General features: G+C 41.9%; 1 protein-coding gene across 5 annotated transcripts in view; it reads left to right on the top strand.

Annotated features, from left to right (window-relative positions):
* The window catches only part of ASCC1 (activating signal cointegrator 1 complex subunit 1), a 120,129-nt gene that overhangs the window by 70,619 nt on the left and 27,751 nt on the right, over nt 1-21,759 (top strand). For all 5 annotated transcript variants that reach the window (XM_033209617.1, XM_033209619.1, XM_033209622.1 and 2 more), the window contains 2 exons: nt 9,947-10,071; nt 14,934-15,019. In XM_033209617.1, coding sequence (XP_033065508.1) covers nt 9,947-10,071; nt 14,934-15,019 — 211 coding nt within the window. The remainder of the gene's footprint in view (nt 1-9,946; nt 10,072-14,933; nt 15,020-21,759) is intronic.

Genomic DNA, 21,759 nt, shown 5'->3' with positions numbered 1-21,759 from the left:
TGAAACCCCGTCTCTACAAAAATACGAAAATTAGCTGAGCATGGTGACACATGCCTGTAATCCCAGCTCCTCTGGAGGCTGTGGCAAGAGAATTGTCTGAGCCTGGGAGGTGGAGGTTGCAGTGAGCTGAGGTCGCACCACTGCACTCAAGCCTGGGCAACAGAGGAAGACTCCGTCTCACCAAAAAAAAAAAAAAAAAAAGTGAAATCTGCTGGATTTGGCAATTTTCTGAAAGTAGAGGGTAAGAATAAGATGAATATGAACTCTTATGACTAAACTGGTTCCTCTCAGGAATGCAAAGATGAATTAGGAACAGAAAATCTAATACTATCCTACTAAATGGGTTAAATTAAAAAATAATACCTAAGTGCATGACTAAAAGACTTTTGATAAAATTTAATATTTTTAAAAACAACTTTCAAAAAATAAAAATAGATATTGTCTAATATGATGTCTGTTTTAAATTAGCAATCATATTGAACAGTAATATACTAGGTTTATTCCCATTACAGTCAGAAAACACGGTTGCCTACATTTATCATTAATATTAAATACATTGTTCTGAAAGTTTTGGCTAATACCCCAGCTACAGAGACAATTTTAAAAAGTACATAGGTGTTGTGTGGGAAAATGTTTTTAAAAGACCAAATGGTCATTATTTGCAAATAAATAGCATTCTACTAAAAATACTTGTAAAAGCTTTAACATTGATAAGAGATCAGTAAAAGGGCTAACAAGCAGTCAGACAAAAGATAAATATCAAAAAATAAATAGTTTAGTACCTACAAACTGGTACCAGGCATTGTACCGGATACCATAAGGGAAACAAAAATGGATACAGTGGCCCTTATCTTAGGGAGCTTAAATCTATTCAATAATTCATCTGTTACAAGGAAGGGTAATTTTAAAAATAGAAGAAAACTAGGTAGATGTTTGTTAAGAGGTATGAGAAGGTCATTGCTGGTAAAAGTATAAATTAATATAAGCTTTCTAGAGAGCATATTGGCCTTTTACTCCCAGTATTTTGTTTTATATTTCTTAGACTTGCTGATTCTTCCTGTAGAAATGTATCCAATGGAATTAATCAGAAATGTGTACAAATATATGGATTTTCATATAATCCCGATTACAGTATTGTATATAACAGTAAATACTGGCGGCAATCTAAATGTTCATCAACATCAAATTGATGGAAAATAAACTATAGAACATCTGTAGAATAGAGAATACTGTGGGTTGATTAAACATTATATATTGGGAAAGTATTCACTGTAGATTACTATGTGTTAAAAAGAGATTACAAAGCAATTTGTATACTGACTTCCCCCATCTCAAAAGTGGGAAGAGAGAGCAATAGAAGAGTAAGTCAGTTAGCCTGGTTACGTAAACAATTTGCCAGTCATTGTTTCTGAATAGTAAGCAATGTTTTTCTTTTAGCTTGTCTGATGTATGTATGTGTGTGTATGTGTGTATATAGTGTATATCTGTATGAACAATTTGATGTTATACTTGGTATACTTGGGCAGGTCCAGGTTAGTAGTAATTAGTGTGTGCTTGTAAGTGGCAGAATTGTGGTTTGACCCCGCTCTGTTTGACTGTAAAGCCTGTGCTTATGGGACACAAAGAGGACATTTAAAATAAGTGGATATAGTCTACTCTTTTGAGATGTTTGGTGAAAAGATGAGAGAGGTAATTATGTGTGCATTAAATTCCACAATGGTACAGCCTAGCATCACTATACATAGTTTGCCATCTTCCTTTCATAGCCAAGCTTCTTTTTACATTGTTTTTGCCTATAAAAATAAAATCTTACAGATGGGTGAAGTGAAAATTAAACAGTTCCTTTTCCCCCTCCTCCGACTCTTGAGTTTTCCTCCCCAGAGCAAATACTGAGAGTCATTGTCTATGCATATAATTTTATGTAAATTGATCACATTACACATGTATTTCTGCAGTTCTTTTCTTGTGAAATATAACCTAGACATTACTTTTATGTTAGTGAATATAGATATTATGAAATACTACTGCATCAGTCTAAGCAATAGCTTGTGTACCATAGGACTTTAAAAATCTTTCATTTCTCATCATCTTTTGAATTCATAATCCTCAGTCTAGCATTCAAGATCTTCCAGTATGACACCATCTTAATACTTCAGCTCTATCTCCCTGCCCTGGGCCCCAGCCTGCTTCATTATTGGTGGATGATCCTTTGTGTCTTTGTTAATACTGTTTCTTGTGACTGAAATTTCCCTTATATTACTCCTCTTTTGCCCAAATACTATTTCTCTTTCTGCTTGCCATCCTTTCTTCTTTCTCTTAAATAGACTGTAAGATTTTTGGGGGCAGGGAGTATGTGTTATTCAGCTGCCTTTCATAATGCATGACATAGATGTTCAAAGAACGTTTGTTATTTATTCATTCAACTGATATATAAAAATGCATTGAGTGCAGTTAGCTTCTTATCCTAAGCCCATCCTCCTTGTAACCTATTCTGGTCCTAACCCCACTACAATCTCTTCAACTTTTAAATTGCCCAAACACTCTGTATTGCTTATGTCATTACCAAAATCTACTTTATAGTCTCATATAAAACTAACAAAAAACTTATCTTGGTAGATTGTAGATCTGTTAATAACAAAGACCATCTTTGCTTAGTTTTTATTCTTGTAGTCACTAGGATAATGTCTGTACACAGTGAGCACTCAGGAAGCATTAATTGAATGGAGCTGAATTAAATTGGGAGGAAAAGTCCAAACAAAAGCCTGAAATTTGCACTTTCTAGGCAGTCAGTGATCATTCTGCAGCACAAACACCTTATCTGTAAAGATGGTCCTGGAATGCTTGAGCTTTGTAGCATTTACAGGCCTTTAAGAGCTTAGATTTAATGCATTAATAACTGGCTTCTGTTTTCAAATCCAAAGCACTAAGTGATAAAGCTGCTTAAGAATAATTCATTCCTTTTTTCATAGCAACCCTGTGTTATTTTTAATTTGCTTATTAGGAAGCAAAGGCATAGAGAAACTTTGTGACTTATTCATAAACAGGAAAGAATCAATCAAGTAAGAATTGATCAATGAAGTTAGAAATGGCCAGGCGCGGTGGCTCATGCCTGTAATCCCAGTACTTTGGGAGGCCGAGGTGGGCGGATCACAAGGTCAGGAGATCATCCTGGCTAACATGATGAAACCCTGTCTCTACTAAAAAATACAAAAAATTAGCCGGGAGTGGTGGCAGGCACCTGTAGTCCCAGCTACTCAGGAGGCTGAGGCAGGAGAATCACTTGAACCGGGGAGGCGGAGGTTGTGGTGAGCCAAGATTGTGCCACTGTACTCCAGCCTGGGCAACAGAGTGAGACTATCTCAAAAAAAAAAAAGTGACATATTGTCAACCTGAAATTTAGTGATTATGTCCAAGTACCCTTAAGCTCTCTTAATAGAATTCCAAAATATTTGCTATCTCTAAATTCATTCATGAATGCATGTGAAGACTGTTGAGCACTGATTATGTGCCAATTAGGCATTAGTTTAGGTGCAGAGATAGAACAGTGAATAAGACAAAGAGCCAGTCTTCATGGAGTGCACAGTGAATTGAAAACAGAACAAGCCAGGAGTGGTGGCTTGCACCTGTAATCCCAGCACTTTGGGAGGCCGAGGCGGGCAGATCACCTGAGGTCAGGGGATCAACCTGGCCAACATGACGAAACCCATCTCTGCTAAAAACACAAAAATTAGCTGGGTGTGGTGGCGAGTGTCTGTAATCCCAGCTACTTGGGAGGCAGAGGTTGCAGTGAACCAAGATTGCGCCACTGCACTCCAGCCTAGTTGACAGAGTGACTCTGTCTCAAAAAAAAAAAAAAAGACAAAGAGAAAGAAAACAGCACAGGCTGCATGTAGACTTGGATTCTGGTTCCTCTGTCACTGACTGAGCAACCCAACCTCTCTGCATCATTTCCTCCTGCGTAAAAAGAGCAGGTTACACTAGAACTTTTTAAAGGATATTAGCCCCTTCAAAGTTTTGAGTCTGTAAATTGTCAGAAATCCTAGTTTTCCAGAAAGACAAAGGTGGAAACTTGATTTCTGTCATGTGGTCTGTTTAGTTTACTTACGCCAATATTTCATGCTTCGTGTTTCATGTTCAGTTTTATGTAGCTGAACTCCCTGTCTGCTTTTTTTCTTTAAGAGAAGAAGGGGGAAAGTGAGGAATTATTCTGTTGTGATTTATAACTGAGGTGCAATTTGTGGTGCATGGTTATATTCAGAGCTAAGTTATATTTAGAAATATTATGGTTCAGCCAGGCACAGTGGCTCACGCCTGTAATCCCAACACTTTGGGAGGCCGAGGCAGGTGGATCATTTGAGGTCAAGAGTTTGAGACCAGCCTGGGCAACGTGGCAAAACCCTGTCTCTACCAAAAATACAAAAATTAGCCAGGTAGTAGTGACGCACGCCTGTAATCCCAGCTACTCGGGAGACTGAGGCAGACTTGCTTGAGCCTGGAAGGCAGAGGGTTGTGGTGAGCCAAAATTGTGCCACTATACTCTAGTCTAGGCTAGAGAGTGAGACCCTGTCTCCAAAAATAAATAAATAAATAAATAAATAAATAAATGGAAGAAGAAATATTATGGTTCTGCAATGGTGTTAATCAGAAACTTTTAAAACTAGTTTACCTGAACATTTTTTCTGATTAGGTAACCTCACCATCTATAGATATACACTTAACACAGAAAGGTTAAGTGTTTATCTGTGCATGGTGAGGTTATGTTTTCCTTTTTATGCTTTTTGGTACTTTGCATGTGTTCTATAATGAGCTTGTATTATTTTTGTAATTGGGGAAAAAGATTAAGATAAGTATATAAGGAAGCACAACATCTCTCTTAACTGGTTTCCAGGCTTTTAGGGTTTTTTTTTTTTTTTTTCCTTATGCTTCTTGCTTTTTTTTTTTTTTTTTTTTGAGATGGAGTCTCGCCCTGTCACCCAGGCTGGAGTGCAGTGGCGCAATCTTGGCTCACTGCAACCTTGACCTCCCGTGTTCAAGCTATTCTCCTGCCTCAGCCTCCTAAGTAGCTGGGATTACAGGCATGCACCACCACACCCAGCTAATGTTTTGTATCTTTAGTAGAGATGGGGTTTCACTGTGTTGGCCAGGCTGGTCTCGAACTCCTGACTTCCTGATCCACGCACCTTGGCCTCCCAAAGTGCTGGGATTACAGGTGTGAGCCACTGCACCTGGCCTGTTTCTTGTTTCTTAAAAACTGTCATTGATGACCTGGCATGGTGGTTCACACCTGTCGTCCCAGCACTTTGGGAGGCCAAAGAGAGAAGATCGCTTGAGGCCAGGAGTTCAAGACCCGCTTGAGCAATATAGCGATACCCCATCTCTACAAAAAGTTTTAAAAAAATAATCAGCTGGGCATGGTGGCATGCACTTGTAGTCCCAACAACTTGGGAAGCTGAGGCAGGAGGCTAGCTTGACCCCAGGAGTTCAAGGCTATAGTGAGCTGTGATTGTGCCACTGCACTCTAGCCTGGGCAGCAGAGTGAGATCATGTCTCTTAAAAAAAAGAAAAACAAGAACAGCAACAAAAAACAACTGTCGGTTTCCTATGGCCTACCAAATAAGAGTCCAATCCTGCCTGACCCATGGGGCCTTCATAGCGTGGCTTCAGCCTGCCCTTCCCTTTCTATAGATTTTCTCCAGTCCTTGAATGGATTGTGTTCTTTGACATTCAATCTCTCAATTACTCAGGACAAAAATTCTTTTAGAATCACCTTCACTTCTTTGACTCCCTTATACCAGGGAATCTCACTTCTCACCACTTCCAGTGCCACTGTCCCGGCCACCTGCGTGATTGCCACAGCCTCCTAACTGCCTTCCTGCTTCTATCCTGCCTCCACTGCTATCTGTCCTCCACACAGCAGCCAAATCATGTCAGTCTTCTGCTAAACACCCTCCAAAAGCTCCCACCTCACTCTGTAGCTACTAAAGTCCTTCCACGGGCCTGAGAGCTTCAGGTAACCTGGTCACATCGCTCCGACCTCGTCACTTCTCTCTTTCTAGTTTCACTGCAGTTTCACTACTGGCATCCTTTCTGTTCCTCAGTCCTCCTGTGCATATGCCCATCTCAGATATGTGTATTTGCTGTTTCCTCTCTCTAGAATGCTTTTCCCTCAGGTCTCTGTCAAATGTCACTTTATCAGGGAGACCCTTCCTGATCGCTCTACGTAACATAGTGCACTTATATTAGCTGCACTATGGTCAACAGAGTGAGATCACACTCTACTCCCTCTCTGCCGTTTCATCTCCTTCAAGGCACATGGCACCCCGAGGTGCACGTGTGTGTTTGTTCATTCCTCCTACCGGAACGTGAGCTGCACAAGAGTGGGGCTTGTTTTGTTCACTGCTGTGTTCCTATCACCTATGACCACACCATCCTTTGAGGTCTTGTTCTGTCCATTTACCCTATTGCCTGGTTTCCTTTTCTTTCTCTGTTGGATAATTTCTTGTCAGTAAGCATTTTCAATGTTTTCTCCTCATTGAAAACACACACAGCCCTCACTCAACTCTGTATCTTCAGATTCCCCAGGTATTCGTTTCTCTCCTTCAAGTTTCTGGACAGTTATGTGCGCTTCCTGCCTTCCCTCCTCTCTGGCTCCTCCCTTGATCCTCCGTCACAAGATTTCTATCCCCAGTGTGCCAGCAAAACTGCTCTGATAGAGGGCTGTAATTGTGAGAAACAAGGAGGCATAGTTTTGCTTTTTTTCTTTTCTCAAGTATTGTACTGTATGGTTATTCCTTTTTTCCCCCTTGTAATTCTCATTTCAGCGTCTCTGAAGTCTTCCTGTTCTTATTTCCTCATCCTTATCAGTTGTCTTTGCTGGTTCCCAGGTGGCTGGGACAGTGGCACTGGAAGTGGTGAGAAGTGAGATTCCCTGGTATAAGGGAGTCAAAGAAGTGAAGGTGATTCTAAAAGGATGTTTGTCCTAAGTAATTGAGAGATTCAGTATCAAAGAACGCAATCCATTCAAGTACTGGAGAAAATCTGTAGAAAGGGAAGGGCAGCGATGAAACAGAAAGGCAGGTTGGAGTCAAGCTGTGAGGGCCACGTGGGTCAGGCAGGATTGGACTCTTACTTGGAAGGCCATGGGAAACTGAGGATTGTTTTTTGTTGTTGTTGTTTTTCTTTTATTTTCTTTTCTTTTTTTGAGACGGAATCTCGCTCTGTCGCCCAGGCTGGAGTGCAGTGGCGGGATCTCAGCTCACTGCAAACTCCGCCTCCCGGGTTCACGCCATTCTCCTGCCTTAGCCTCCTGAGTAGCTGGGACTACAGGCTCCCGCCACCACGCCCGGCTAATTTTTTTGTATTTTTTTTTAGTAGAGACGGGGTTTCACCGTGGTCTCGATCTCCTGACCTTGTGATTCCCCTGCCTCAGCCTCCCAAAGTGCTGGGATTACAGGCTTGAGCCACCGCACTGGCCTTGTTTTTCTTTTTTTAAGAGACACGATCTCACTCTGCTGCCCAGGCTAGAGTACAGTGGCACAATCACAGCTCACTGCAGCCTTGAACTCCTGAGGTCAAGCTATCCTCCTGCCTCAGCCTCCTGAGTTGCTGGGACTACAAGTGCATGCCACCATGCCCAGTTGATTTGTAAAAATTTTTTTGTAGAGACGAGGTATTGCTATATTGCTCAAGTGGGTCTTGAACTCCTGGCCTCAAGTGATCTTCCCTCTTTGGCCTCCCAAAGTGCTGGGATGACAGGTGTGAGCCATCATGCACGTGCCACTACCACCTGGCTAAGTTTTGTATTTTTAGTAGAGATCGGGTTTCGCCATGTTAAAAGCATCTATCCCATGCTTTTAACTACTGTTGCTACACTGACATCTCCCAGTCTGTCATTTGCCTAGATTTTCTCCTGGGCTCCAGGCCTGTATTTCCATCTCTTTTCCTGGACATGTCCTACTTGCATCCCGTGCCACATGTGCAAAATCCTGCATAGTATTAACCTCCTCCCCGAGATGACACAGCAGAACAATAAGCAGTTGCTTCCCCACAGCCTACCACCTTGGTTAATGAGCCACCTGGTCATTTTAGGCAACACTTGGGAGTCATTCTCAACCACTTCCTCTCCCTTAGCACAGCCAGATCTGAATGGGCACCAGCTTCTCTCTCACATAGCTCTTGTGAACCCATTCCCTTGTCTCAGTTCTCACTGCCCCACCATAGTTTAGTCAGGATGTCCAAACTTTTGGTTTCCCTGGGCCACATTGGAAGAAGAAGGAATTGTCTTGGGACACACATAAAATACACTAACACTAATGATAGCTGATGAGCTTAAAAAAAAAAATCACACAAAAAAACTTACAATGTTTTAAGAAAGTTTATGAACTTCTTTTGGGCCGTATTCAAAGCCGTCCTAGGCCACGGGTTGGACAAGCTTGGTTTAGGTCTTTATCATCCCTTCCTCACCCCCTTTATTTTACAGATGGGATCTTGCTCTGTCACCCAGGCTGGAGTGCAGTGGTGCAATCATGGCTTAATGCAGGCTTAAACTCCTGGGCTCAAGTAGTCCTCTTGCTTCAGCCTACTGGTAGCTAGGACTGTAGGCACATGCCACTATGGGTGGGTAATTTTTAAAAATGTTTTGTAGAGACACAGTCTCACTATATTGTCTAGGCTGGTCTCAGACCCCTGGCCCAAGCAATCCTTACGCCTTAGACTCCTAAAGTTCTGGGATTACAGGTGTGAGCCACCATGCCTGTCCCCATTTCCCCCTTGATAGTACAGTCCTTAGGAATATGGACTCTGAAGCCAGACTGCATACATTCTAATTTTGTTTTTCTTTTTGTTTTGTTTTGAGATGGAATCTCACTCTGTTACCCAGGCTGAAGTGTGGTGGCACAGTCTCGGCTCACTGTAACCTCTACCTCCTGGATTCAAGCAATCCTCCTGCTTCAGCCTCCCAGGCAACTGGGATTACAAGCATGTGCCACCACGCCCAGCGAATTTTTGTGTTTTAGTAGAGGTGGGGTTTCACCATGTTGGCCAGGCTGGTCTCGAACTCTTGACCTCAAGTGATCTGCCTGCCTCAGCCTCCCAAAGTGCTAGGATCACAGGCATGAGCCACTGCACCCGGCCTCTTCTAATTTTGGATTTGCCACTTAGTTTTGGGAACTTGGTCAAGTTTTGTAACTTCTCGGTGCCTTGGCTTCTGTATTGGTCAATAGGGATAATAATTGGTTATGAGGATTAAATGATTTAACAGATAAAAAGTGCTTAGAACAGTGCCTGATACGTCATGGTGATGTTGACTGTTGAAATAGCCACCTAGCGGACTGACTTCTGTAGCTGTTCCTCTTCTAAAGCCTTTCCCACTCTGCTGTTGAGTCAGCTTTCAAAAATGGACATCAGACCACATTATTCCCTTTTGAAAGTCTTTCTGTGGCTTCCCTAATCTGACCACTACTTATAGACTTAGCTCATCTCCATTGTCCCTTTTCTCTCACTCTCTGTCATAGCTGTATTGTAAATAATTGACAGTTTTTTGAATATGCTGTGATCTTGCATGCTTTGGCATCTTTGCACATGCTATTTCTTCTTCTACTTGAAGTGCCCCTTCTTCCCTGGTGTTATTTGCAAATCTTTTAATGATCGTTCCAGACTATGTCTAAACCTCCTGTGGAAACCTGGCCCTCTCCATGTAGAGCTGATCACTCCCTTCACACTCACCATAATATATTGCCATCATTTATTTCTACTATCTGTTAAGCAGACAAACAAGACTGAGCTTTAGCTCCCTGATGGTGGGAGATGAGTCTCTTCTTCCTCTTGTGATGCAGGGCTTTGTATAGTGATGAGCACAGAGCAGAGGCTCCAAAACATTGTTGAATTAGTAATCTCATGTTTGGAAGTTTACTAAGATTTCTGCACTACTTTTCTCCAATTTCTCCAGGCTGCAAGAATTAGTTGATCGAGTGCTGGAACGTTTTCAGGCATCTGGACTAATAGTGAAAGAGTGGAATAGTGTGAAACTGCATGCTACAGTTATGAATACACTATTCAGGAAAGACCCCAATGGTAAGTCCCCCAGAGAACTGTAGCGCAGTTTGTGATCAGTGGCCTTGTGGCATCTCTGAGGTTTACACAGAATGGGCTATCAAAGAATCTCTGATATACTTCTTTTTAGACCTCTTAGCTTATTCTGATGAGCATAGTAGAGGTGGGCAAGAACATATATAGCATGGGACTGTGGCTTTCAGATCTTTTATTTCTGTCACACATAGGATTGCCCATATTTAGCAAATAAAAATATAGGACGCTTCAGTAAATTTTATATGAACAGTGAATAAGTTTTTGGCATAAGTATGTCGCATGCAATACTTGGTGGCTATTTTTTTTTTTTTTTTTTAAGAGAGAAAAGAAAGGAAGGTGAGCTAGTAAAAGTAAATGTTAAGTCAGTGTTTCTCAACTGGGGGTGATTTTGCCCCCAGCTAACATTTGGCATTGTCTGGAGACATTTTTGGTTATCATAGGGAGTTGGAGATGGGTTGCTGCTGGCACCTAGTGGGTGCTGTCTAACACTCTACAATGCGTGGGATGGTCGCCCACGACAAAGAATTATCCTTCCCAAAATGTCGTAGCACAGAGGTTGAGAAACCTTGTGTTAAAATAATAATGTTTTTCTTCATGGACTCTGAGCCTTTTTATAAAAATGCCTTATTTTAATCCTTGATTTGGGATAGTTGTTTATTTCAAAAAGAAGTTTTCTTTTCTTCCTGTCCCTATCTCCAATGTGAAAGCTTCTCTAGTACCTTCAGCATCTGATCAGGAATCACACATTCAAGCCATATGAAACTCTTCCTTCCAAGATTCGTGGTTCAAAATACACTAGCACCGAGATCACATATTCTGGTTCCATTTCCTTTCTTGGGCCCCGACCTTGGTTTTAGAAAATCTAGGTGGGGGCCAGGCACGGTGGCTCATGCCTGTAATCCCAGCACTTTGGAAGGCTGAGATGGGTGGATCACTTGAGTTCAGGAGTTCAAAACCAGCCTGGCCAACAAGGTGAAACCCCGTCTCTACTAAAAATACAAAAATTAGCTGGGTGTGGTGACACATGCCTGTAATCCCAGCTACTTGGGAGGTTGAGGCAGGCCAATCACTTGAACCTGGGAGGTGGAGGTTACAGTGAGCCAAGATCGCACCACTGCACTCTAGCCTGGCGACAGAGCATGACTCCTTCTCAAAAAAAAAAATCTAGAGGAGAAGAGAACTCCATCAGGACTTGAACCATTGACTGTAGGTTTTTAGTTAGGACAATTTGTGTGTCCCTTTTAGTTAAGGTACGTCTTTTAATTTCGCTCAGATATGTACCAAAGATCCCAAGTGGAAATCATTTGATATTAACCCCGTTTGGTTAGAGCCATGGTAGGACCAAGAAATATGTAGCTATCTAGTTATTAGTTCTAAAATGTTACTATTTTGTGATGTCATATTGAATTTTATTTAAGACTTATAAATAAATCTCTATTTTACTTTTGAGAACACTGAGATTAAAAGAGCTTCAAGTAACTTTGGGTAGGTGATAGAATCCAAAACTTTGAACTTGTTCCAGTTGAGTGTATGTGTGTGTGTGTATGTGTGTGTGTGTGTGTGTGTGTGTGTGTGTGTATATATATATATTTTTTTTTTGAAATGGAATCTCGCTCCGTTGCCCAGGCTGGAGTGTACAGTGGTGCGATCTCAGCTCACTGCAACCTCTGCCCCCAGGGTTCAAGCAATTCTTCTGCCTCAGCCTCCGGAGTAACTGGGATTACAGGCGCCTGCCACCGCGCCCAGCTAAGTTTTGTATTTTTAGTAGAGACAGGGTTTCACCATCTTGGCCAGGCTGGTCTTGAACTCCTGACCTTGTGATCCACCCGCCTTGGCCTCCCAAAGTGCTGGGATTACAAGCATGAGCCACTGCACCCGGCCAAGTTGAGCATATTTCTTTCCTTCGGGGAGTAGTACTACAGAAAGTAGGAATATTTTAGGTATCTATGTATTATAATGTAGCTTGTCCAGTAGAAACATATAACTAGGTTTGTGCTATTTGTTTTATTCTGGACAGTGTATTTTAATTTTGGAAAACAAATTGAGAATCCCCTGAGGTGATGTGCATTTTAACATTACTATGTAATGGCAGAGTTTCAGAACTCTGGAGTATACCCTAAATTTATTGTTTCAGAAGACATATGGTATTAAGAAAACTGTCTGTGATGATTGAAGTATTCTGTATCTGTGATGTCCAATATGGTAGCCACTATACACATGTGGTTACTGAGCACTTGAAAGGTGCCTAGTGAGACTGTGAAAGTGAACTTTTATTTTTAATTTTAATTAAAATTTATAGAGCCACATCTGGATAGGGGCCTCTGTTTTGGGTGTTGCAGGTATAGACAGTATTTTATTAGACATTTGTTAGCCATCAGTACATTTTCCATTTGTCTTAGTCCTTAAATATTTGTTCGGAGCTCTTAAAACTACATCATGGTCCATTATTAACTAATCTCTTAACACAGAAAGAGTTCAGATATGTAGGAATCTGTATATTCTAAGTTGTGTAGATCCAGGTTTATATTCAGTTAGCACTAGAGCTTTATATAAGAGAGTGTTGTGTGTTCACAGTCTAGTTATCCCTCTGCAGATTTTCAAAATATAATCACTTTATTGAGATATAATTCACATACTATACAATTTACTCTCTTGATACATATATATACAATTTAGTGGTTTTTAGTCTGGTTAAAGTTGTATAGCCATCACCGCAATCAGTTCTAGAACATTTTCATCACCCTAAAATGAAACCCCATACCCATTGGCAGTCACTTTCCATTTCTTCCTACCCCTCTTACTCTGCCCTCCCCTGACCTCCACCAAGCCCTAGACACCACCTGCCTACTTTATGTCTCTATAGAGCTGCCTGTTTTGGACATTTCATATAAACAGAGTCATGCAGTATGTGATCTTTTGAGGCTGGCTGCTTTCACGTAGCATAATATTTTCAAGGCTCATCCATGTTATAATATAGCAGTACTTCATTCCTTTTTTGTTTTGTTTTCTGTGTAGTTTTTTTTTTTTTTTTTGAGACAAGGTCTCTGTTGCCCAGGCTGGAGTGTAGTAGGGTGATCTTGGCTCTCTGCAACCTCCACCTCCCACACTCAAGTGATTCTCCCACCTCAGCCTCCAGAGTAGTTGGGACTACAGGCGCATGTCACTACACCCAGCTAATTTTTAAACTTTTTCTTCTTTTTTTCTCAAGATGGAGTTTCGCTCTTGTTGCCCAGGCTGGAGTACAATGGTGCAATCTTGGCTCACTGCAACCTCCGCCTCCCCAGGTTCAGGCGATTCTCTTGCTTCAGCCTCCCGAGTAGCTGGGATTATAGGTGCGCGCCACCATGCCCGGCTAATTTTTGCATTTTTAATAGAGACGGGGTTTCACCATGTTGGTCAGGCTGGTCTCCAACTCCTGACCTAAGGTAATCCACCTGCCCTGGCCTTCCAAAGTGCTGGGATTACAGGTGTGATCCACCACACCTGGCCTAACCTTTTTTTTTGTAGTGACAAGGTCTCACTATATTGCTCAGGTTGGTTCCAAACTCCTGGGATCAAGTGATCCCTCTGCCTCAGCCTCCCAAAGTGTTGGGATTACGGACGTGAGCCACCATGCCTGGTGCTTCATTTTTTTATGGCCGAATAATATTCCATTGTATGGATATGCCACATTTTATGTATCCATCCATCAATTGGTGAACATTTATGTTGTTTCCACTTTTGATATTTATTTGATATTAATGTATTTGTTGTTCTTTTGCAACTTCACACATTCCCTTTCTCCTAATTTTAAGTGAAACATGTATGGCGTTGGGATCTTTGATTAAGAGCATTCTTCTCTTTAGAGAAATAGTTCCATAGTTACCCATATGCAACTCCAGTGGGCTAGCTGAAATGTATTATGTATTCTGTTCATGGAGTTTTTAAAACTCTAGATACATTTGATCTATTCTGGCCTAGTACTCTCCTTACTTATATAAGTAAAATAATGTACTTAAAGGTGGAAATAAGTATTTTTGAAGGTCTGTCAGTGGGTAGGAAATGATTAATATTTCAGAAAATATTCTGAGTTAATTCTTGAGGATGCTTTGAATTTTTTGTGCTCTGGACTCTCCTGTATTGAATTTTTACTTGAAAAGGACATGAAATGATGTTACATTTTTTTTCTTTCCTGTTTCCCTCTCCTTTGATATTCTTTTTCTTGCCAACCTTTAAGGATGTCTTTTGAGATACGCAACCCAAATTAACTCAAGAAGCTAGAGCACAGCTTGGTTTAGGCTAAGGTCATAGATTTGCTGCATTCCTGTGTAGAATGTCTGTAAGGATACCTTTGATTGCAACTAACGGGCTCTTTTTCCTTTGAGGGAAGTCCTTAGATCAACCCAGAGCATGAGTACCAGCAGTTTTGACTAGCTAATGTGTGAACTGTTATGTGTTTTTACATATTTAAAATTATATGCCACTTTTCTTGGACCTATAGAACGTAAGGAACCTTTGAAGATCACTTAGTCCTACCTCTCACTTTGTCAATGAGGAACTAAGGTCCACAATGGAGACATAATTTGCCTAATAATGTAGCTAGTTGCATAGTTAGGAATATATAGTGAGTGCCTGGAGAATGTCGAATGAATAGATTAATGAATAAATATGTATTGAATGAATCGTTGACAGAACTGAGACTAGAAGCCAGGTCTCTTGATTCATGGCCTGACATTTTTCCTCTGCATTATGCCACTTTCCAGGTAGTACATGAAAATTTTGCTAGTTGTACCTATGTACCTATAGAAGTCCAAGAGAAAACAACCAAGCAATTTAAGCTTCTAACATTATCTTTGGAATATTTACAGCTGAAGGCAGGTACAATCTCTACACAGCGGATGGCAAATATATCTTCAAGGAAAGAGAATCATTTGATGGCCGAAATATTTTAAAGGTCAGTATGAAGCAGAGTGAATTGGAAATCCTTTGGCACATGTCCTAAATAAGGGAGGAAAAGGAGTAGTTCTCCTTTTAGCAGTAGAGTATATTTTTTCATACTTCTTCATACTTTTTCTCATGCTTGTTTTTTTTTAATTATCTAAAGGGAAAGAGGAAAAGTAGATGTTCCCCTTAAGGTTTTGGGACTTCTAGAGTATTTGAAATTGGTGATTTGTTTGTTTATTTATCTGAGACTCTCTCGCTCTGTTGCTCACGCTGGAGTGCAGTGGTGCAAACACGGCTCACTGGAGCCTTGACCTCCTGGGCTCAAGTGATCCTACCACCTCTGTCTCTCAAAGTGCTGGAATTACAGGTGTGAGCCTCTGCATCCTGCCTGAAATTGGTGATATAAGAAACACTTAGCAAAAGAAAAAAAAATCCTTAGGTATTCCAACTACTTGGATTCATAGAAATAAGTTGATTTCAACCGAAGTTTTACTCTGTACTTACCTCTAGAGGTTTGAGCTTGCATTTTTTTAAAGTGGAAAATAATTATTTGTCTTGTTTAGTAGATTTTTCTCTTTACCTACAAAGTCAATCTCTGTAGTGACTTTATAATCCATTTTTACTCAGGAGCAGCCTATGTCCTAAAAAGTAGATGGTCCATTTTTGACTGTTGAAGCTTTGCCTTTCTGGGTGTTGAATTAATCTATGAAATGAAAGTAAAGGGGTTCTTCAGGATTGCATTTATCTTTCTCCAGCAGACTACCCTTCTGTAATATTCATGATTTATGCCTTCTCTATCAGGTTAACATGACATTGTTCCTCTGGACAAAGAGAAACATAAGTTGATACTAATGGAGAGGTTTTCAGTTCTTCTTTTCACTTGCTTTGTAAGGGTTTAGGTCATTTTCAAGGCTTTGGGTGTTTTACTGAGGTGGAGGAGGGAGTATATAATAACATCAGAATAAGCTTTAGCTTTAGAAATGCTTTTACTTTTTCTTCCTTATCCCATCCTCCATTCCCTTATCTTGTTGCTTTACAGTTTTTTTTGCCAAATGCCTAATGTGGCCCCATTGCCTTAATTAATGACATCACTCTTCAGCAGCTGTGACTGCTTACCATGGAGCCCAACAGGGCAGTGCCAGCCATCGACTCAGACAGGCATTCCCGCACCCGCATTGCAGAGCTATGCCGAGTCCTTCCTTTCCTTGATATGTTTTCTCTTTTTGAGTAGTTTTCTTGTTTTTGAGGTAGCTTTGGGTTTGAGTGGCAGGCGGCTAATGAATTCAATGGTAGTTAACTTTACTGTTTTTTCCAGGCTACAGCTTCGGTGTGATATAAATCTTTCTCCTCCTTTATCTCCCTTCTTTGGGGATTTTCCAGTATCACAATGAATTACTTTGCTTTTTGTTATTATTAATTTGGGTAAGAAAAATAAACTGAATGGGGAAAGAAATCTTTAGGAATGGCTCAAAGCCAACTGGGTTTTCATGGAATTAAAACTGAAGCCTTGTGTGTTGGTACAAGTCAGGTATGAGGTGCTTTGACATCTATAAGAGTGGGGTGATGGCAGAGAGCCTGTTGGGTGGCCGTATGAGCAGTGTGGAGCTCTTACCTTGGTATATAATTTCTCTCATTCTGGAAAGTAAGTTTTCCATTTAACTATGCTTTTTCCTGAAATCTTCTGAACCACCCCAGTGATGATATGAACGTAGCTCCCTCTGGTGTTGACGAGGACTTGCTATATCAGTGATACCCTTATTAATTCAAGCCAAATCACTTTTAGACCTGGACCTAGCTAGGTTCTTGGAGACCATTTAGTCCAATTCCCTACTTTAATCTCTGACACAAAATCTACTAAGGTAGGACTGGGCGCGGTGGCCCACGCTTGTAATCCCAGCACTTTGGGAGGCCAAGGTGGGCGGATCACAAGGTCAGGAGTTCAAGACCAGCCTGGCCAACACAGTGAAACCTCATCTCTACTAAGAATACAAAAATTAGCCGGGTGTGGTGGTGGGCACCTGTAATCCCAGCTACTCGGGAGGCTGAGGCAGGGGAATTGCATGAATCCGGGAGGCAGAGGTTGCAGTGAGCCAAGATCGGCCACTGCACTCCAGCCTGGGCGACAGAGCTAGACTCCACCTCAAAAAAAAAAAAAAAAAAAAAATCTACTAAGGTAAAGTGACTTGCCAGAGGTACTGCTAGTTAGTAGCAGAGTCTGAATCAGAACAGAAAGACTCAAAACTCACAAACTGAGCATTGTGTTCTACTGCCTCCTGTAAAGATGCCCAGTGTTTAGGTAGAGAACATTAGATATTTGAAGTTGGGCCTATCTGCCTGAACTGGGAAAATGGCCAATTAAAGTTTGTTTCTTAAATGGTGGGGCAGTGAATGTACCAATTAGTCTAAAACCGTAGCTAGTTAATAATTAGATTCTTTTTTTTTTTTTTTTTGAGACGGAGTCTCGCTCTGTCGCCCAGGCTGGAGTGCAGTGGCGGATCTCAGCTCACTGCAAGCTCCGCCTCCCGGGTTTATGCCATTCTCTCGCCTCAGCCTCCCGAGTAGCTGGGATTACAGGCGCCCGCCATCTCGCCGGCTAATTTTTTTTGTATTTTTTTTTTTTTTTTTTTTTTTTTGAGACGGAGTCTCGCTCTGTCACCCAGGCTGGAGTACAGTGGCCGGATCTCAGCTCACTGCAAGCTCCGCCTCCCGGGTTTACGCCATTCTCCTGCCTCAGCCTCCGAGTAGCTGGGACTACAGGCGCCCGCCACCTCGCCGGCTAGATTTTTGTAGATTTTTTTAGTAGAGATGGGGTTTCACTGTGTTAGCCAGGATGGTCTCGATCTCCTGACCTCGTGATCCGCCCGTCTCGGCCTCCCAAAGTGCTGGGATTACAGGCTTGAGCCACCGCGCCCGGCCATTTTTTGTATTTTTTTTAGTAGAGATGGGGTTTCACCGTGTTAGCCAGGATGGTCTCGATCTCCTGACCTCGTGATCCGCCGTCTCGGCCTCCCAAAGTGCTGGGATTACAGGCTTGAGCCACCGCGCCCGGCCATTTTTTGTATTTTTTTTAGTAGAGATGGGGTTTCACCGTGTTAGCCAGGATGGTCTCGATCTCCTGACCTCGTGATCCGCCCGTCTCGGCCTCCAAAGTGCTGGGATTACAGGCTTGAGCCACCGCGCCCGACCTTTTTTTTTTTTTTTTTTTGAGACGGAGTCTCGCTCTGTGCCCAGGCTGGAGTGCAGTGGCCGGATCTCGGCTCACTGCAAGCTCCGTCTCCCGGGCTCCCGCCATTCTCCTGCCTCAGCCTCCCGAGTAGCTGGGACTACAGGCGCCGCCACCTCGCCCGGCTAGTGTTTTTGTATTTTTTTTTTTTTTGAGACGGAGTCTGGCTGTGTCGCCCAGGCTGGAGTGCAGTGGCGCAATCTCGGCTCACTGCAAGCTCCGCCTCCCGGGTTCATGCCATTCTCCCGCCTCAGCCTCCGAGTAGCTGGGACTATAGGTGCCCACCACCACGCCTGGCTAATTTTTTGTATTTTTAGTAGAGACGGGGTTTCACCATGTTAGCCAAGATGGTCTTGATCTCCTGACCTCGTGATCCTCCCGCCTTGGCCTCCCAAAGTGCTGGGATTACAGGCTTGAGCCACCGCGCCCGGCCTGTTTTTGTATTTTTTTTAGTAGAGACGGGGTTTCACCGGGTTAGCCAGGATGGTCTCGATCTCCTGACCTCGTGATCCGCCCGTCTCGGCCTCCCAAAGTGCTGGGATTACAGGCTTGAGCCACCGCGCTCGGCCAATAATTAGATTCTTGTATTGAATATGATATCAACACTAACCGAAATACTTACTGACTATATACCATCTGCCAGACTATGTGCCCTAAAGATGAAACAGTCTTTGTGATACAATCCCTGCCTTCTAGGAGCTTCCAGTCCATGAGGGGTACAGCTAGTTAATAGACAATTAGAATGTAAAAACCATGGAGTGAGTTATGGACAAGTACCTTTGACCACAGATAGTTACGATGACATATCCTTTAGTATAGTATCTAATATTTACTCTTTAATCACTAGTTCCAGAAAAATAATCTTTCACCTATGTTCAATCAAGAGAATTAACTTCTTTTTTAAATAAAAGTAAATTGTGGGCCGGGCGCGGTGGCTCAAGCCTGTAATCCCAGCACTTTGGGAGGCCGAGACGGGCGGATCACGAGGTCAGGAGATCGAGACCATCCTGGCTAACACTGTGAAACCCCGTCTCTACTAAAAAATAGGAAAAAACTAGCCGGGCTTGGTGGCGGGCGCCTGTAGTCCCAGCACTTTGGGAGGCCGAGACGGGCGGATCACGAGGTCAGGAGATCGAGACCATCCTGGCTAACACGGTGAAACCCCATCTCTACTAAAAATACAAAAAACTAGCCGGGCGAGGTGGCGGGCGCCTGTAGTGCCAGCTACTCCGGAGGCTGAGGCAGGAGAATGGCGTAAAACCCGGGAGGCGGAGCTTGCAGTGAGCTGAGATCCGGCCACTGCACTCCAGCCCGGACGAAAGAGCAAGACTCCGTCTCAAAAAAAAAAAAAAAAAAAAAATCAACTTCATCTACTATTCAAGAGAAACAAAACAAGAAAGAAAGTCATTGCTCATTGCTGTAAGAATTTAATGAGTAACAGCCAATTGCTATTCTACTCCATGAAGAAAATTGGTTCTTTTGGCTTGGTATAATATGTGTTCTGGGTGCCTTAATAAGAAAAAAAGAAGTCTTTAATGACTAATGCAGATGGAAGCCACATTTTTCTTTCGTACAGCTTTTTTGAGAGTTGTTGCAGCTGTAATATACTAGTGTCTGGTTATTCCTAGTTAAAATAAGAAAGTCTTTCCCTAAGAAAGACTTTGAATTAAGAATTGATAACTAGACTCATTCTCCTGTGTTATTCAAACCTGAAAAGGAACAAACATATTTGGTTATAGTGTTTTTTTACAGAAAAGTGCCAGATAGCTCCAAAAGGAGGATGCATGAGTGAAGAAGACTTAGGCCAAATTAGTGGGATGGTTCCCCCTCAGAGAGTATCCATTTCTAATCTAAGAGATAGCAAAAAAAAAAAAAAAAAGGTGCTGTTTGTATAGCCTTAGGCAGTGATAAATTTATAATTGGAGAAATCATACTGACCTAAAGACACACTGCCTGGAACTGCTCCCTCACTAGCTAGAAGTAAAATGGTCATTAACTGCCAGCTTCTGGGGAGAGAGGTAATGACAGTCTGTTTGGGGTCTTAAGCAATAGAATCAGTGTTCCAAGATTGTGCTCTCAGCAGATTGAACCAGGGGTTCAAAAGCATGGCTTCTGACTGCAGAGTGAAGAGGAGGCATTAGAGCCCTAGGTTGCACTCATCAGAGAAGGTGGTATGGTACAAATAAAGGCACAGTGATTTATTTGGGAAAGAATGGAAAGTACTATAGGTCAAAAGTCAGAGGATAGTGTAAAAGTGGATTATCTTTAGACACTTAAAAATCCTGGAAAATATAAGCCATGTAAAAGGGAAATGAACTTGTACCTTTTCTATTTTATATATAAGAATCTTTAAATTTAGAGAAAGAAGAGACTGGCAGTATTAAACTGACTGTATTAATTTTAAATACTTTCCCCTGAAAATGTTTTAAATCTCTAGCCGCACTGAGACTTTTCTTGAAAGATGTGACTGAGTCACCCACGTATTTCATTCAGTTTTGGTTTTGTCCCATCTCTGTTCTTTAGAGCCTTTAAAAGGACAATTAGAATGAATAAATTTAAATGAGATCTTTATTTAGTTTGCTTTACTTAGAGACATTTTTATGAAGGAAGCTTTTAAAAATACTGTTTATTCTTTTTTGCTGAAATATATATATATATATTGTACATGGGACATACATTTACTGTTGAACAAGTAGTCATAAAATGAACAGTGTGACTACTACCAAGGTCAAAGAGTAGAGTCTGCCTCCCATGCCCCTCCCAGGAGACTCTTCAGTCAGTCTGTCCTAAGGGAACAAAAGCACAATTAACTTCTTAAACACTCTCAGGGGAGAGGCTTGTTTTGAATGAATATTTTGTTTTGAAGTATTAGAAGAGTGTTGAAAAGATAAATTCAATTTTTTTTTTTTTTCCTAGAGGACAGAGAAGAGACGTGAGATTTAGAACTATGTGGTCACTTTTAAAAAAATCATGAACTTTATTTTTTTAGGTTCACAGCAAAATTGAGCAGAAAGTATACAGTGTTCCCAAATGCTCCCATTCCTGCACACGCACAGCCTCCCCCACTATTGGCATCTGACACCAGATTGGTGCATCTTTAAAATCAATAGGCCACATTGACCACTATTTACGTTAGGATTCACTCCAATATTCTCTATTGAGTTCCTCTTTTCAGTTATATTCATTTCTGCTCCGATTCTTTTTTTTTTTTTTTTTTGAGATAGAGTCTCGCTCTGTTACCCAGGCTGGAGTGCAGTGGCGTGATCTTGGCTCACTGCAAGCTCTGCCTCCTGGGTTCATGCCATTCTTCTCCTGCCTCAGCCTCCCCAGCAGCTGGGACTACAGGCGCATGCTGCCACCCCCAGCTAATTTTTTTGTGTTTTTAGTAGAGACGAGGTGTCACCGTGTTAGCCAGGATGGTCTCGATCTCCTGACCTCGTGATCTGCCCGCCTTGGCCTCCCAAAGTGCTGGGATTACAGGCGTTGGCCACTGCGCCTGGCCTCTGCTCTGATTTTTAAAATTATTT

This window comes from Trachypithecus francoisi, unplaced genomic scaffold (assembly GCF_009764315.1).
Source record: "Trachypithecus francoisi isolate TF-2019V2 unplaced genomic scaffold, Tfra_2.0 Lachesis_group9, whole genome shotgun sequence".
NCBI lineage: Eukaryota > Metazoa > Chordata > Mammalia > Primates > Cercopithecidae > Trachypithecus > Trachypithecus francoisi.
This window is presented reverse-complemented; position numbering and strand designations above follow the sequence as displayed.